We start from the raw sequence: 16,665 nt of genomic DNA, 5'->3' as shown, positions 1-16,665 counted from the left end.
GTACCAGGGGATGTGCCTCGCTTATATACATACCAGGAAGGTATTGCATTAGCAGTCTGAGAACTTCAGAACTTTTGATTGTCTGAAAGATTTTATGGAAATAATGTCATTACGTTGACAGAAATAACAGAACAATATTTCAAGGAAGGATAAATAAGTCAAACACTCTCGAGATATTTAGTCTTGGACCAGGAGCGAGTCATTGATTACCTCACGTGTGTCGTCGTGGTATAGCCTTCACTCATACGCTAAGCGTGGTCACAACTCGCTGAAGCTCCTTGTTATAACATTTTGCAGAAGCAAATAATTCCATTTAAAGTGAAAAGGATTCGTACTGAAATGGGTGATTGAGAAACCAAAACTGAGAAAACACTTTCTTCATTTGGGGATTTCGTATTGCAGAAATGGCTTGAAAGGAAAATTCTGTGATTCAGGGACTGTTCGATCAGGACGTGTCAAACGCATATCTCTCCGGTACCATTTCCTGGCGTACATGATCACAGAAATTGTTTAACACGTTGCTTCGTGTAACAACAGAATACTTGTAGATTTGATCGCAGTAAATTGAATTTGGAACCGAATGCTCGGTTTCCTGGCAATGCTTCTCTGTGTTCAAAACCTCTTAACTGAAAACACGCATGGCTTATCTCTTAAGTCGATCGACACCTCTGGCGGTTCAATCAGACGGTCGAATGTCAAATTAATATGAACACCTCTAACCCCACAAATACGTTACTGGTATTTGTCTGTGTTCACTCTTTCACTGAAACAGAAGCATATATCGTATTCGTTCTCAAGCTACGAGTGGGACGGTGGGGGTGGGGTTTGGGGGTGTAACCTAATGGATAAAGCGTCTGCACGTCCCGTTGAATACATGAATACACGGGTTCGATACACATGAGCACAATGTGAAGTCCATTTCTGGTGACCCCCGCCTTGATATTGTTTTAATATTCCTTAAGGAGGCGTAAAACCATACTCACTCACCCTTGCTACATGTACAACGTGCCGGTCAAAGGAACTCTTGGCATGCCACAGCGACTACCCGACATTCACGTGATCAGTGGACCAGAAGACCAAGTGAGTGACACGATAGTGCATGTTTTGGTTTTGTTAAACATAACCAATTAGACCAAGACGATCGATCATGTCAACACAAGGCGCTACAAACAACGTCAGTGACCTAGAATGACAATGGAAAGAAGCCACGGAGACAGATGTAGCAAACTGGTTTGATGAATCACTAGTCCCACTGATATATTACTGGCGACGGACCAACCGACCTGCATTGATGTGGAGTGTTGGTATCCTGTGTAGGAAATCCCACAAGAGAATCATCTCCTGCATACGTTTTCCAAGCCTGGTAAATAAACACGGTAGTCGTGTATCATTCACCATTATTTCTAAACATCCTCTCAACATTCTCTGACCTGTTTGATCCTTTTTGGTTACTGCGTAATTGCGCTTTGAATGGTCTCCTTTTCCACAGACTTTCTGGAATCAGTCCACCTTCCATGAAACAAGTCAGCAACAGAAACCCATTTTTCACCTAGGGCCAATGAGATTAATCACCTAGAGGTATGACCACATCGCAAAGGATGTCCCACTTCAAAGCCTCGCCAACGGGAAGCGGACTCGACATTCTTGAACTGTTGGTGATTAGGACCGTCATAAAGACAAAGACATAACTAGGTAGCAGTGAAAATCTTTGAAATGGTTCCCCAGTTCACGTTTCTATAGAGATTAACCGACATCTACGATTCGTTCCAATACCAGTGTATTAGTGTTACTCGTATTTCTTTATCATTCTAGGCTTACTGACTCGGTGACGCTTCGTTTGAGGTTTGGCAGATGCTGACTTCACCAGCCCCAATAATCGTCGTTTCTCAAGTGTAATCAATGAGCAGAAAAACAGTCGCCATGTCCGTATTTTCAGCAAGTGGCCATGGCCAACAACAAATCTGAAGCGTCTATAGATCTAGTTTACTTGTGTTGGTAAGCGTTCCCAATTCCTATTGTTTACATCCTGACTGTGGTGGACAAGTCAAATGTTGCAATTCTCAACACTCACATACAACACAAAACATTGTAATTGTATTCTTCCTAATTTCCGTTAGGTGCTGAAGGTGACAGTTTACAAACTGAAGGTGTTGAGTTAATGAAGCTGAATATTGTTTCTTGAGATAGTGGCTGTGGGTACAGAGACTCACCAAGACCACCAATTCTAGGAATTGACTTGAGCCGCGATGTCGCAAGTTTGCAACACACTAGTACTCAAATGTATCTACAGCGATTTAAAACCGCCTTCTGCTCACCTGTACGATTAGAAATAATAAAGTGTTTAAATCTATTTTACTGAGAAAGGGTTTGTCGTTATCTTGTTCTGTCAAAGATATTGCCGTTGACTTCTACCTATTTTCGGTATTGATCTTCGAAAATCGATACGCAGTGTTGTTCTAAACGAGTTGCACTGCTAATGAAACCATCTCATTCGATTCGAACTTTTTTAAAGACTACTCTGCTCATGAACAGTTAAATCTCATAGGATTTGAAAATATCTCATGTGTTTGCTCCCATGTGAGATTTAATCCCATATCTTTCCTGAGCCAGGTTTTCCCTTAAAGTCTCGTCATCACGTGACTCATATCGTTGATTTGGTCTTGCGGGGGCATATCGACTCAACCCAAGAAACAGCTCACGTTAGTTGATCCTATGCGGAAGTCACGGAATCGACAGTGAACGTGTTTCACCTAGTGCCCCACGTCGTATACCTCTATCATCGTTGAGCTTTTCCAGAACAATGTGGAGGCGGTTGGGTAGTCTTGTGGTAAAACCGTTTGCTCGTCACGCCGAAGACCAGAGTTTGGTTCCCCACATGGATACAATGTGCTATTAGCATTTCTAGTATTTCTGTCTTTAAAAGTATAGAAAAAATAAAGCGACGCAAAACCATACTCGTTCATCCCAACGTGATGTTGGTCCTCTTGATATTCTTGACATTGATGCCAAGAGAGGCACAATATAACCAGACTGGTGTTAAAGGGCTAATGCACTGCTAGAAGCGGTTAACACTCTCATCATTTCACAATTGGGCCAGTCAATCAATACTTAACAAGGTCATGTCGCCTGTCAATTGTGAAATGTTTATCACTTGTATATTCTGTGTTCTTTTACCACACGTGGTAGTTGATGAGAGTAAAGAAGATGAAGTTCTAAAGAAGCGAAGATTATAACTATATTATGAAAAGAATTCTCTCTACTCCCGACATGGATTATGCTTTCTGGCACCTTATCTTTGCTTTGGTGGTACTCCTGTAATTAGCTCTCCCGGGAGAACCGAAATATACATTTTCGCCTTAATTCCCGGGTCATTTGATAAATAAATTTTAGCTCTCCCGGTACGAAACTATCCAAAAGGCAGGTGAAACGTTCCTCTTTTCGTTGTTGTGCAGAAATTGTCAGTACACTAATGCATCACATAAACTTACAGCACGTGTCTGGGCCTCATCTGTCATCAGCTGAAAGATGCTTTCGTCACCTCCACCCATGGCTATTACTTTCATATCTCCTTCTTTGTTTATTCGGAGACATGTGTACGTGTAGCTGACGCATCTCTCTCTCTCTCTCCATTGTAATGATGTTTACACAGATTATTCCTCTCACGAGTGGGTTGTCCTGCTATAAGTCAACAAGAAACAACTGATTCGCACATTCGTTACTGTCCACGCTTTGACAGAACCTACGCAGTTGTCTGTTATTCATTGGGTCTGTTTATGATACACGCATTTGGCCTATAATTGCAGTTCTCAATGTTTGTAGGTAGCTGTGATAGGTCGACAGAACGTTAACCACACAAACATTCACAGACTTTCAGGTATACATAAACACCTTTCAACAAATTCCATTTCACATGATGCGTTGCAGTTGCAATTAACCCGACACGACAAAGTCCATTCTATACCTAAATAAGGTATAACTGGTTGCTGATTGGTCAAGTCGGTTGAGGCAAGTTAAAGGTTTGTTTTGCCTCAACCGGCGATGGCTGACATATCATCATCTGTTACAGTTTGCAAACGAGATAATGGTTTCATATTAGGTCAAATAGACGTTTGTAATTCCAACGTTTAAGCGATGCTATTTACGTGATGCTATCAACGTAATGATTCTTAAACACCCCATTTCTGACTTACGTCGTGGACTTCCGGTCACATCAAACTACGTGATATTTGAATCACAGATAATATCCCATGAACTCACGTCGTGGACTTCCGGTCACATCAAACTACGTGATATTTGAATCACGGATACAAGAGAATGGTTGAAATAACATGACGGAACTCTTCTCTGACCTTGTTTCAATATTTGGATAGTTTTTACGTTTTGAGACGAACTGTCCCAGGCAAACGGCGATAGATGAACAACAATGAGCTTAACACTTTGCTTTCGAGTAGTTATTCGACTAAAATATATTGCAGTAAATGGCTGAGTTTTAGTTTCCTGTCGCTTTTATTTATTTCCAGCAATATCATGGCGGAGGACACCAGAAATGGGCTTCACACATATCATCCACGTGTCTACAATCGAGTGTGCGCTTCAATCACAAGGCTACCCTATTGTAGAAAGAGCGAGCTTATTCACTACTACACTTAAAACAGCCTTACACGATGACAGGTATACGCGTCTTAAAGACCCTATATACAAGTGTGTTTGAAAGTACGTCCCTGGATTTTCATCGATTTCCGTTTAAATGCTTCACAATCACGCCGATAACTTACCCATAGATTTCTGCATCAGTCATTTTTAGCAGAATGGAGAAAATACCTAAGCTGAAGGTCGATAGTTCTGTGAGCCAATCCTAACGTTAATACGAAACCTGACCGTCTCTCAAAAGGTTGACTGTACGATGCAGAATTCACAAAACACATTCCTGACAATCAGTCATGGATTTCTTCTGAAGATAATTTCCATGAAATGTGACCCTTTCGAGATTATAACTCACGAAAGAAGATAATGGTGGTACTGTTTGTTTAATAAAGTGGTTATTGACGGCAACACCACACAGAAACAAATCCTGTTGGGCTTAAAAGAATTCTAAGACCATCAACAGGTTCAAGGACGAGTGGCTGTGGCGTCATATACCGCTTGCGGGGAAGATCAGTGACAACAATTAATTTTCGACGTCATCTAGACTAAAGAGATAACGCCAAGGCTACCGCGGTGACACACACATCATCGACTAGCAACATCACTTGTTTAGCTCTGGTGTAGGGCAGTGTATCATTGAATCAACCTGACGCGATTACCTAGTGGTTATATACAATAAACAAGCACTGCCACACAGCTCGCTACTCGCTGAAATAGCGGGAGCTAGCAGTGTGGAAGGCAGAGTATACAACGACTTATTTTTTGATTTGGGAAAGGGAAGGTGCTCACGGTTTATGGTCTTTAGAGGGAGTATGTTGAAGACATTAATGCGTGGTTTTGAAGAGACTAAGATTGTTGGGGAACTAATGCCATGTATTTCTTCAAATTCGGAATGTTTTTTTTTGTGATCATTGACTTTGCAAGCACTTACTCCAATATCACATACCCGTCAGGATGTGTTGCAATGTGAGTGTTTAGTTCATTGCGCGTGATAGGCAGCATGGCTGTATGATACGTAAGGGGCAGAAAAAGCATCGAAAAGTACGATAGCGTCCTATGACAGGGGGTAGTAATGTATGACCGTCATATAAAGGGACTATATTTACTATTTCATATATCAGTCCATCGATCTGAATAGCATGGAAACCTTAATTTATATAATCTACTGTATTCGACATCAAACATTTACGGTCGGTAGCTTGAAACACCATCTGTGTCAAGATGCTCGCAGGGTATTCCAAACTCCTGCTATTGCCTTGCATGTTTTGTATCTTACGGCAATTTCTCGTGTAACGTTGATTTTACTGCTGTCATGTGGCACAGACCGAAATGAGACGCGCACCACGGAGAAGACTTTCACGTTCACATAACGTGGCTGGTTGTTGTGTAACACCGCACTCAAAAATATTGCCATCTACATGGCGGCTGTGGATAATCGAGTCTGGATCAGACCTTCCGGTGATCAATATCATAAGCATCGTTGTACACATCTGGAATACGATGATGTGTCGATCAAGACTGCGAGTCTGACTGCCCGACTCCGTAACTCGCCTCTTACGATAAGCATGGTCATATAGGTGGCTGCTGTGAGTGAGACTGCGGTCGATCTGTCTCCCAGTCACTGAATCACAGTATTTCCCCTACTACCTAGCCCTACTACGATTCTAAAACCCTAAATGAAGGAAGTCATGATTTCCTAGGTCATGAACTTCCTATCTCAAAGTTACTATCAAAAATATATATATTTAGAGACTAAACGTTAATCTCAAAGTAAGACCAACCCTTCGCTCCTCAGCTCCCGGGATTACGTTTTGAATTATCCAACCCAAATAGTCAGCACATAGTCTCCACCGCTCTCGCTGACAACGGACAAACTAGATCGTAATGTCTTAAATGTCCCATCAACGAAAACATGTTTCTCAATTTTAGTTAAACATGATGTATTGAATCTACCCTTCGCATTTTGATCAACACATTCCATGGCGGCCGCCATATTGGATCTATGTAACGCGCAACCGGATTGGTTAGAAAGAAGAAAACTTCGTGTTGCGTGTTGCCTTTCGGAGATTTCGTATCAGAACAGCGGTTACTTCGTAAGATATGGCAGTAGTAACCTTTGTGGGACGACAACGGTGAAGCAGTAAAACTGCAGCAATAACACCATGCCAATACCTATCTACCATGATGCCCCCCTCCCTCCCAACCCCCCACTCCCCCCATCCCCCATCCCCAACCAGTCCCGATACAATAAAATTTAACGATGTCCTTGCGGAAAGAGATAAAGAGATAAGATGCACATTTTTCTCCATTTGCACCCATAACTACATGAAATGCCCCATAAAGACGCTGTCGAATATTTACATAGAGAGAATGACTGCTGAGCAATGAAATGTTTTTTGGGGGTTTTTTGTTCTTTTTTTCCAGCCCAAATGCTTTCAGAGTGGTTGAAGTATTTGGGACTCGATGGAGAGACCCAAGAGTGTTGAGAGACCATCAAAACATGCAATCATGGTATTGTCAATTTCAGTTTGAAGAGCATGGTAAACACGCGCATCTAGATTAAAAGTAATCAACAGATTTCCGTGACGTAACCATGGAAACAGCCATGTCATTTCCATCAATAAGTTTCAGTGGTTATGAATTCCGCCTATAAATTCCGATACTTGAAATACTTTCCATAAGACGTTTAGACAGAAGTAAAAGGTACGCCACGCTTGACGACATCAAAATATTTTCAAGTTCCGAGAACTGTGTTTCTCGTAAACCACGTGCATGTTAGCCACACAGTCTCGAACTGATGATCAGACACATGAACATGTTACACAATGGTGGAATTTAAACAGAGTCTGTTGACTGCTTGATATAACCTCACCTTAGGGCTGTACAGTCTTGCAGGGCTACGGGAGAAGTGTCCTTTTATGATTCGGTATAGACGATCCTTCTAGGAGAACAAACAACCATTACCAGCAGTCCATTTACTGTTTTAATGACAGTGTGTATTACGATGACAAAGTGTGGTCTTGGCAGAAATGCATGCACATGTAACTAAACACAATGTTCACAACAAAGAACAAGGAAGATTAAAGAATGATTTTAAATGAGAATCACTGAAACTTTTCTCCAACTTTATCTTGTTCGTGCGTTTAGTGTGTTTGTTTGCTGGTGTTCAGCGAAACGACGGCGCTTTGTGACAAATAGAACCTTGAAAAGACAATCCAGAGACTGCCATCGATGTACACAGCTAGGATACGATGACATGCATCAACCACTTTACCGAGCCTGAGTCGGGATAGTTCTGAATCATTCTGTTCCGTCAGGAACGTCTTATGAGTGAGTGTTTATTTCGAAAAAGGGGTCCTCGGCCCATTGTACATGTACGTTGAAGACGCGCCACGACATTCGGTTATACACATGATGTTTTAATGCAATATTGTAACGGAAATTGATAGCATCAACATAATGAGAAATAGTTTGTTCTTAGCTTCTGAGCTAAAATATATTTAGCAAGATTTTTTTTTATAATATTAGTATTTTATGTGAATATTGTGACATGATGGAAAGAATAAACGTCATCCAAGAGATTTGATCGCGGGTCATGATCAAATGACACACAAGACAAATGTAATTCAGATTCAGTTATGATTAGTTTTGTTTGCTAAAGATCTGTTCTCATCTGGAACTTCTGTTCTCATCTGGAGGTTTCACGATCAGCTTATTGTGGAATGCTGTTTCCACCAAGACCATGCGACGTGGTCTTTGAGCACCAACAACTGTAACGACTTTGAACGTGAGTCATCATACATTTGTTATAACATAACGTTCGTTATCAAACATTTTTTACAACATAACGTTAGTCAGTCTGAAAACCTTGTTTGAAAAGAGGAACGTTAAAACTTGTCTGACATTTATAGAGCTTTAATCAAGTGATATCTGGATTGCAAAATTGATAATCACGTACACTGTGTATTTTCAAGCAAAATGGCTCCTAATGCACCCTGCAGCTCGAAGATCTCGCTGAAAAGTGTGAACTGAAGGTTCAAATCATTATGCAAGAAGAATTTCTTAAACGTCCAGATTCATACAATATAGTCAGGCAGTTAGACCATCTGAGCTTGAGAACATCGTGTCATAGGGTCGTGAGATCACAACGTGATTCAAGAGGATAATTGGCAGTAAAGCAATCTGAAATTTAGGCCATCATGTCCTTCAGATCATGATGTCATCAACTGATCCAACAGGGCATTTGGCAGTAAGACCATCTGAAATTCAGGCCACCACTCCATTCGATAATCTGGTCATCACGGGTATCATTAGAGCATAACACATAACAACAGGAGGTCCAACGATTGCTAATAGGACTTCAGATGTGAGACCGTCAGCCCATCGGTGATACCCCATCAGTCAGAAGCCCCAATAGTGAGAACCCCTATTGTCAGAAGGATTAGTTACGGTTGACCAACTCCTTACCTATAGGAATAATGGAACATTCCTAATTAGGCTAGCGTAATTAGACATAAGCGTGCGTGTTTTAAATGAATTATTTCAAATTGAGAAGTATAAAGAGTGTGTTTATATAAGTATGCACATTTTCACCTTAAAACAACTGAGGGGGAAGTGAGAACCCCTATTGTCAGAAGGATTAACTACGGCATCACTTAACTATCTCAACTATCTCAACTCATATCTTGTGTTGAGACATGTTATATATGTGCTGCAAAATGTCAATCATTAACCACAACCATGGCAGGTTTGCAGAAAGTGGAATATATTACATCCCAGAGAGGTTCTCTTCAAGTGTTGTTCGATAACTACCTGTTCAATAGGAACAAAACCACCACCACCACCACTGCCCACTGGAGATGTGTTGTCAAGACTTGCACAGGCAAGTGCACTACAGTAGGAGATTATGTAAGGAATTCCACAGAACACAATCACCCGCCGCCGGACAGTACAAGACTGAAATTCATCAGTTCCATGAGGAAGCGTGCTCGAGAGGAACCTACAACAGCCATGCCAGCCCTTTACCAAGACGAACTCCTGAAGTACCACCAAGGAGATGCATCCCACCTTCCTTCCTACTCCACTCTCGACAGTGCCTTGTACAGGCATAGGAATCACACCATCCCGAGACTACCCCAGACCCTTGTGGACGTTAACCTAGATGGAGTGTGGACACAAACATTGGACTCTGAGCGATTCCTACTCTTTTCTGATGGTGATGACGACAAGATTGTTGTCTTTGCGACTGACGCCCACCTGCAAGCCCTTCAGTCAGCCTCAACTATCTACATGGATGGAACATTTGCTGCCAGTCCTGATCTGTGGGATCAGTTATACATCATCCATGCGAGGGTTGGCTCGTCATCTTATCCCTTGGTGTATGCCCTTATGCCGAGTCGGACCATTGCTGCCTTCCGTCGTCTCCTGAGTCTTCTCAAGACTCATGTTCAACAGCTCCTGAACAGACCTCTAGCTCCAGCCAAGGTTCAGACTGACTTTGAGATGGCCGCTATCAGAGCCGTTCAGAGGGAGTTTCCTGCTGCTGAAGTGAAAGGATGTTTCTTTCATTATTCCCAGGCTGTTTGGCGCAAGGTACAGAACCTCGACTACCGCGACGACCCCGAAGTTGAAAGATGGATTCGGCGTGAGTCTGCCCTGCCTCTACTGCCTCAAGCCTCTGTCCAGGATGTTTGGCTTGACGTCATGAGCTCAAGCCCTGATGGACCAGCTGCTGTTGCCTTCCATGACTACATGGTCACGACATGGGTAGACGATGATGCTCTCTTCAGGCTTCCCATATGGAATCACCATGAAACCTTTGGCCCGAGGACAAACAACTGCCTTGAGGGTTTCAACAGTCGCCTGAATGCCAGCCTCTCAAGTCGTCACCCAAACATCTACAGACTCATCGAGATCCTCAAGAAGATTGAGAAGGCTGACAAACTGAAGATCTCGGGTTAGTTGTGTTATGTTTTCTTGGTAATTAATGAATCGGGTTAGTCCATTTAATTATTAGGGGAGCTGTGGTCAGCCTACCTTGAAAAATACCTTCTGACTAATGGGGCTTCTGACTAATGGGGGGACACCAGCCCATCAGATCATCGAACCATCGGATCCTCTAATCTTCAAATCCCAAAGCTAGTAAACTCATCATGGCAAACAAAGTTGCCCCATCGGAGCATCGAACTATCTATAGCTATACAAATAACTCCGTGTGTGGTCTAATGTGGTCTAATGTGGTCTAATGTGGTCTAATGACCACAATGAGATGAATACCTACCGATGACGTTAGATAACACTGATATCTAGCTCACAACCATGAATGCTGACACCAGAGGTAACTGGAAGGAATCTGAAACTTGCACAGTTGACCGGTGGACCAAACAAGTCAACCGTCGATACACACCAGAACGACCCAGGGCTACTACAGACGAGACGAGATGGTATGATGTAATCGACATCAGATGCATAAAACTGCAACGAGACTTGGGTCACTTTTCAATGGGTAAAGGTGTGTTTCATTGTTTCATGAAATGCTCCACAGAGTGAGGCAAATCTCGATCCCCACACCCTTACCCTGGTACATCTAAAGCGTGGGTGAGTCAGCTGTAACAGTAAATATTATGACAGTATCTATAGAATTATGAAGCTATTATGGGTGATTAGTTGTTAATACAGCAGGAATTATCAGCAAAACAGAAACACGATGACGCACGGGTTTTACTCCCAAAATCAGCAGCAACAGACAGAACTAAGCCAAGGACGTAGTATCACACCCTTTCTCAATGACGTCCGCACATAGGTAGTGTATTTGCTCTTTGATGAGCAATGAAAGCTCCCGATCGACATACAATTATATAGGGAACATGATCCCTGATACAGCCACTACTGTTGTGAGCACGAGTAAACTCAAGGTATACGCTGGTAGTTAAGAATAGATCAAAGAAGTGTGCGAACATCATTTGGTAGTCAGGCTGAATCTGATACAGTGAAATGATTTCTCAAACAGATAACGTTTCTCCCAAAATACCGGATTCATAGTGGAATCTGTAGCTAATTGGCAGGCTGAAAACGAGCTCAAGCAAAAAACACCTCCCTGGATAACAACGATAAACAACGAAACAGAGATTGTGCATGACTTAAACTCTTACCTCCTGTCAGTCACTGACATTTAAATTTAAATGCTATTATTTCCGGGTTGTTCGGGTTGTTAAGCTCTCATGTTATTAAAGGACTAAAGCCAGTTCTTCCATAATCTATTGATGATTCACATCCTTCTGCCAGGTAGATAATCCTCGATAATCCTCGAGTTTATCTGTGAAAATGTGTGCGCCAATTCATCATGTTTCGGTCTTTCCCTGACGTATCTGAGACAATAATCATGGGAATCATGCGTGGTAACATCTAGGGTGTTTTCGTGAAGGAGAGTTTCCGCGCAACATTAAACTTAGCGACAAACGTGTTTGCCAGAAACAAAATAAACATGATAACGTCACAAGAATTGTTTGTTCAGATAAATACCCCGAAAACTTCACAAGTGACGGTACGATCTTAAGCTCTTTCAGCGAAATAAACGTATCCATTTCCGTATGAACTTAAGTGTCTTATGGAAGCGAGTTTGGCCACATCATTAGTCAGGTCAACCGTCGATACGTGCAATCGAATAAGAAGATATGAGGCTCTCTTGTGTAAGTCAATAAAAGTTGTATTAGAGGTTGCAAAACAATTCGAGGGCTGAACTCTAATACGGCATGCAAACATGTCGGGTTTTCGAATGTGGGTGTGGTATGGTATGGCGTGTATTAGTTACGGACACTGTGAGCGTACTACAGTGAGTGAGTTTAGTTTTACGCCACTGTGAGCAGTATTCCAGCAATGGTACGGCGAGGCACACCAGAAATGGGCTTCACACATTGTGCCGATGTGGTTAAACGAAAGCCTTAAACATTGTGCTATTCCTTCCCCAACCACCCTTTGTACGACTGATAACGTGATGTCGCAGATAAACTAATTTGATCGAGTGTGTACTTCGAGGGAGTAACAAAAACAAATTAATTACACAGAGTAAGGACTGTAATCACTTGCTTGAACCAATAACCAACTGCCTCGAGCACATCAAAAGAAATATACTTATATATTCTTTCTCCGAAAACGTTAGGGAAGTCTTGAAAATTCTCGATGAGGTATTTCCGATTTCCATTAGAAACATACTAACGTGGTGACATAATTTTGCAACAAACGGTAACAGATCGGGTTGTTTTACATAAAACCGTTGTAGAGGCTCTTAGACTTGTCACTACTTACGTTCAACCATTACCATCAGCCTCCCAGAACATTGCCAAGAATCGTTTTTACGTTCATACTTGTTCTTCATTACTTAAGTGGGTTTTCATTCAACGTATTTTACATTCAATTAACCCCTGGCAGCATAATGCATCTCTTCTATATCCGTACACATAAAAGTACCTCTGTGACTTGAAGTCCAACAATGACGGATGAATTTAGACACAATGCATGGATCTTCAGTGAGTCGGCTGTAAGGGAAGAGTGCCGTTGCACCTATCATTCTACCATTAGCAGCGGCATACGTGCAATTACCCTCTCTGTCTGTGACGTCCATAAATTGACTTACTACATACTTTCCTTCCACATAACCATAATCATTTTTCAACATATTAACTTGACTATACACGCCACGACGGCAATCAGGGAAACGACGACCACCGCCACTGCAGACTTCGTCTGTTTCAACCTTGACCCGTGCTTGCTTAGATCTGAATTGGGAGAGAAAACAGTTATCTGCCTAAACTTGAAGGAGTTTGATGGCTGAATATTTCTGAAGCTAACAGGCTTGACGTGTGTTTCGGGCTCGCCACTAACACGCTAGTATTGATTCCACTGGATTCCACCAGGAACAGGCAACAATATGAAAGCTCGGTGAGACACTTGTAATTTCAGCATGTACGTCTGGCAATGTATCGTGGGTGGTTGACACAACGCTGATAACAGTATAACGATGTAGCATTGTTAAGTAGCTTTCCAAGATGCGAACTCTAAAGACATACTGGGAATAGTGTGTCTCAATGTCCCTGAACCAAACTACTTTCACCACAGCTCGGTCCTCATTGCAATGCTAAAGCTCTAAATGGAGCAAGTTTAGATTTCTCCAGGCCTGAATCCCTGGTCTCCCCGAGGCTCCTTTTCAATTTAAAATGGGTTTATGTGATTACAATCAAACTTGTATGAATTCGGTGTCTAACCGTTAGTCTAGACTGGAAACTGATTGTCCTTAGTGACGTGAGTGTACAAGTGTTGGCTTGTATGAAAGAAATACAACTAACAAAGCTTCAGATACGAGGCGGTATTTTCGACCCGATGAGCTTGCGCGTCGTCTTACAATATTCCAGTCATATCACGACGGTAGACAACGAGATGGCTTTTACACATTTTACCCATATAAGCAATCGATCCCCAGCGTAACAATCTTCACTCGCCAGAAGGGAGTATCTAGATCCATGTACAGGTGGAAATAATTAACGTTTTTACGCTGATATTTGCTTTATCCTTTTCACGATTATCTAAACTATCACTCTACGTCTTTGTGATTTTCTTTATCCCGAAAGATAAAAACAGATTTAATCATATTCTGTTTTGCTTGCGTAACTGCCTGCTGTTGATCACTATATTGTCAGGTCCAGACCCTATTATTTCCAATCCGCTGCCATGTATCTGGATTATTGATGAGCGCCGATTTAACAACAAATCAAGCCAAAACTGATAGCTTACTAGTATTACCTCAGTTACCGGATTAGTGTGTACTATATTTTTGTTCGTCGGTCCCTGTCACATCATCCCTTCATACTACCGGGTACCCATTCTCAGATTAATAAATTTGTAAAGTGATATATAGCGATGTAATATGAACGCTCAGTTTAGAAACAAGAAGGCAATTTCAGCGTGGTGGTAAAAGACCAACCACCAACATATTAATAAGGATTTCCAAAAAGATCATATCAGCTATCCTTTTCGGTCAGTTCGATCAGTTGTATTTTGACCGCCTCTCACAAAGAAGAGGAAGCAGCGACTGCGACAGCATGCGATCTGATTGCGACTTGTATGGAGATAATGGTCTTGTTTTTCGTATAACTGATACCGTATTTATGGTTATTAGCTGCGATGATTAAAGATTATTCTTCAGAATTTCCAGACACACCAGCCAGCTACGTCCAAAGGTTAATGCATTGAAGACGTGCTTCCAGACAAAACTACCCGAGGGATATATTTGTATAAGCTGGCAGTGATAATGAGTTTGTTGACCAAAGCCTGGAACTGTGGAGAGATAAATCATCGCCACCAATCTCAAGTGATGCATAATAATGTGATGCATAACGCATTATTATTGATGCATTTATGAGGAATGGTGTGACGACAGCTTACATCTGCGTGACAAAAGTGTCATTTCGAAAGTGTGCATGTATTTACTTCTCTGATTACACAATTCACCTCATCGCTTTCAATATGAGTGAGTGAGTTTAGTTTTACGCCGCACTCAGCAATATTCCTGCTATAGGGCTGCGGTTTGCAAATAACAGAGTCTGGACAAGACAATCAAGTAATAAACAGCATGAGCATCAATCTGTGTAGGTTTGGAGTAGTGTGTAACATTTGTTACATGCTACCACCCAGAGGTCCACCCTGACCACACCGCCCTCTTCAACAATCCGCAGATTGGTCAACACTATACTTACCGCGAGGTGTGTATAGAAGCGACAAAACCCTTTCCATATTCATAAGAAATCTCGACTCGATTGTACAGTTGTGACTATGTCACGAGCTAACACCTGTCTCCGCAGCATAACAGCCGCACGATGTCGTCTGCCAAAAAGCGGGTCTGAACCAGACAATCCCCCACCAAAAAAAACCCATGAAGGTGTAGTAAGCAGGTTACTGTGTCACAAAGTAGGTTAATCGTTGTTATAATTCTACAAAATATGACGTATATCGTTATGAAGAATGTTATTCAACACGGTGAAGTCTGCCTTGTGGCGCCACACATCACTTGACTACAGTTCTGTGGCTGGTATCACAACTAGAACTAGCTATCTACTAGAACTGGCCATGTCCATCTACTAGAACTGGCCATGTACATCTACTAGAACTAGCCATCTACTAGAACGGGCCATCTACTAGAACTGGCCATCTACTAGAACTAGCCATCTACTAGAACTGGCCATCTACTAGAACTGGCCATCTACTAGAGATGAATCACGGCTCCTATAAACAGCACCATGCGTGTTCGGAACTAATGAGACTCGACTATATGGACGAAGTTAGTGGAGAAAGTACAGAGAACACAAAGTAGAGAATGCTCTACTTCAACACCGAGAAGGCAAATTCTTCTATTATTTCGGCACGTTTTACATTACAACTTTACATATCTCAGAAAATGCAGATCGCTGAAACATACCGATTTACATAAATGTAAATATCAGACAAACTACTTATGGCCAAGACTCTCGACCCTGGACAACGTGTGTTGTAGTCAGCAGTAGCTGACAGTCGACAGTCACTTCACTACCACATGAAAGCATTACGAATGGTACCACTTCTTTACGTAAAGTGCAGGGGCGATATGGTAGCCCAGTGCTTATAACGTTCGCTTATGACGCTGAAGAGTCAGGTTCAGTTCCCTTCAATCGTTTTCATACATTATATATTTTCAGCATTGCTCGTTCAGATGTTCCCCGCGATAAGGCTGCAATATTGCTAAAAGCAACGTAAAACCATTCTCGCCCACCTAACGTCCGAAAATAGATCACAGACATGTAACCATGTTGCCAAAAGTGTTTCAGAGTATCATGAAAAACAGTGAATATTGATGTTGTGTATACTGTATATTGTAAATATCATCAGTGAAAGTGGAAAACGATGTCAAAATGTTCTTGCCGTTGATTTCAGCAGAATGCCTTAATACAGCGAACGCTATGATACCAGGTGAAAGATGAGACGGAATTACCACGA

The 16,665-nt window shown here is 41.9% G+C and overlaps 2 protein-coding genes across 3 annotated transcripts in view; one reads left to right on the top strand and one right to left on the bottom strand.

Moving 5' to 3' along the window:
- LOC137287013 (ras-like protein family member 11A) overlaps nucleotides 1–16,665 on the bottom strand; it is a 62,743-nt gene that overhangs the window by 24,844 nt on the left and 21,234 nt on the right. The window lies entirely within an intron of this gene.
- LOC137286641 (uncharacterized) lies at nucleotides 8,623–10,605 on the top strand. Its single transcript, XM_067818608.1, has 2 exons — nucleotides 8,623–8,667; nucleotides 9,340–10,605. Exons 1-2 carry the CDS (start codon nucleotides 8,623–8,625, stop codon nucleotides 10,603–10,605), a joined length of 1,311 nt encoding a protein of 436 aa, XP_067674709.1.

The sequence above is a fragment of the Haliotis asinina genome, chromosome 6 (genome assembly GCF_037392515.1).
Source record: "Haliotis asinina isolate JCU_RB_2024 chromosome 6, JCU_Hal_asi_v2, whole genome shotgun sequence".
Taxonomy (NCBI): Eukaryota; Metazoa; Mollusca; class Gastropoda; order Lepetellida; family Haliotidae; genus Haliotis; species Haliotis asinina.
Note: the sequence above shows the minus strand (reverse complement) of the source record. Positions and strands in the feature narration are given on the sequence as shown.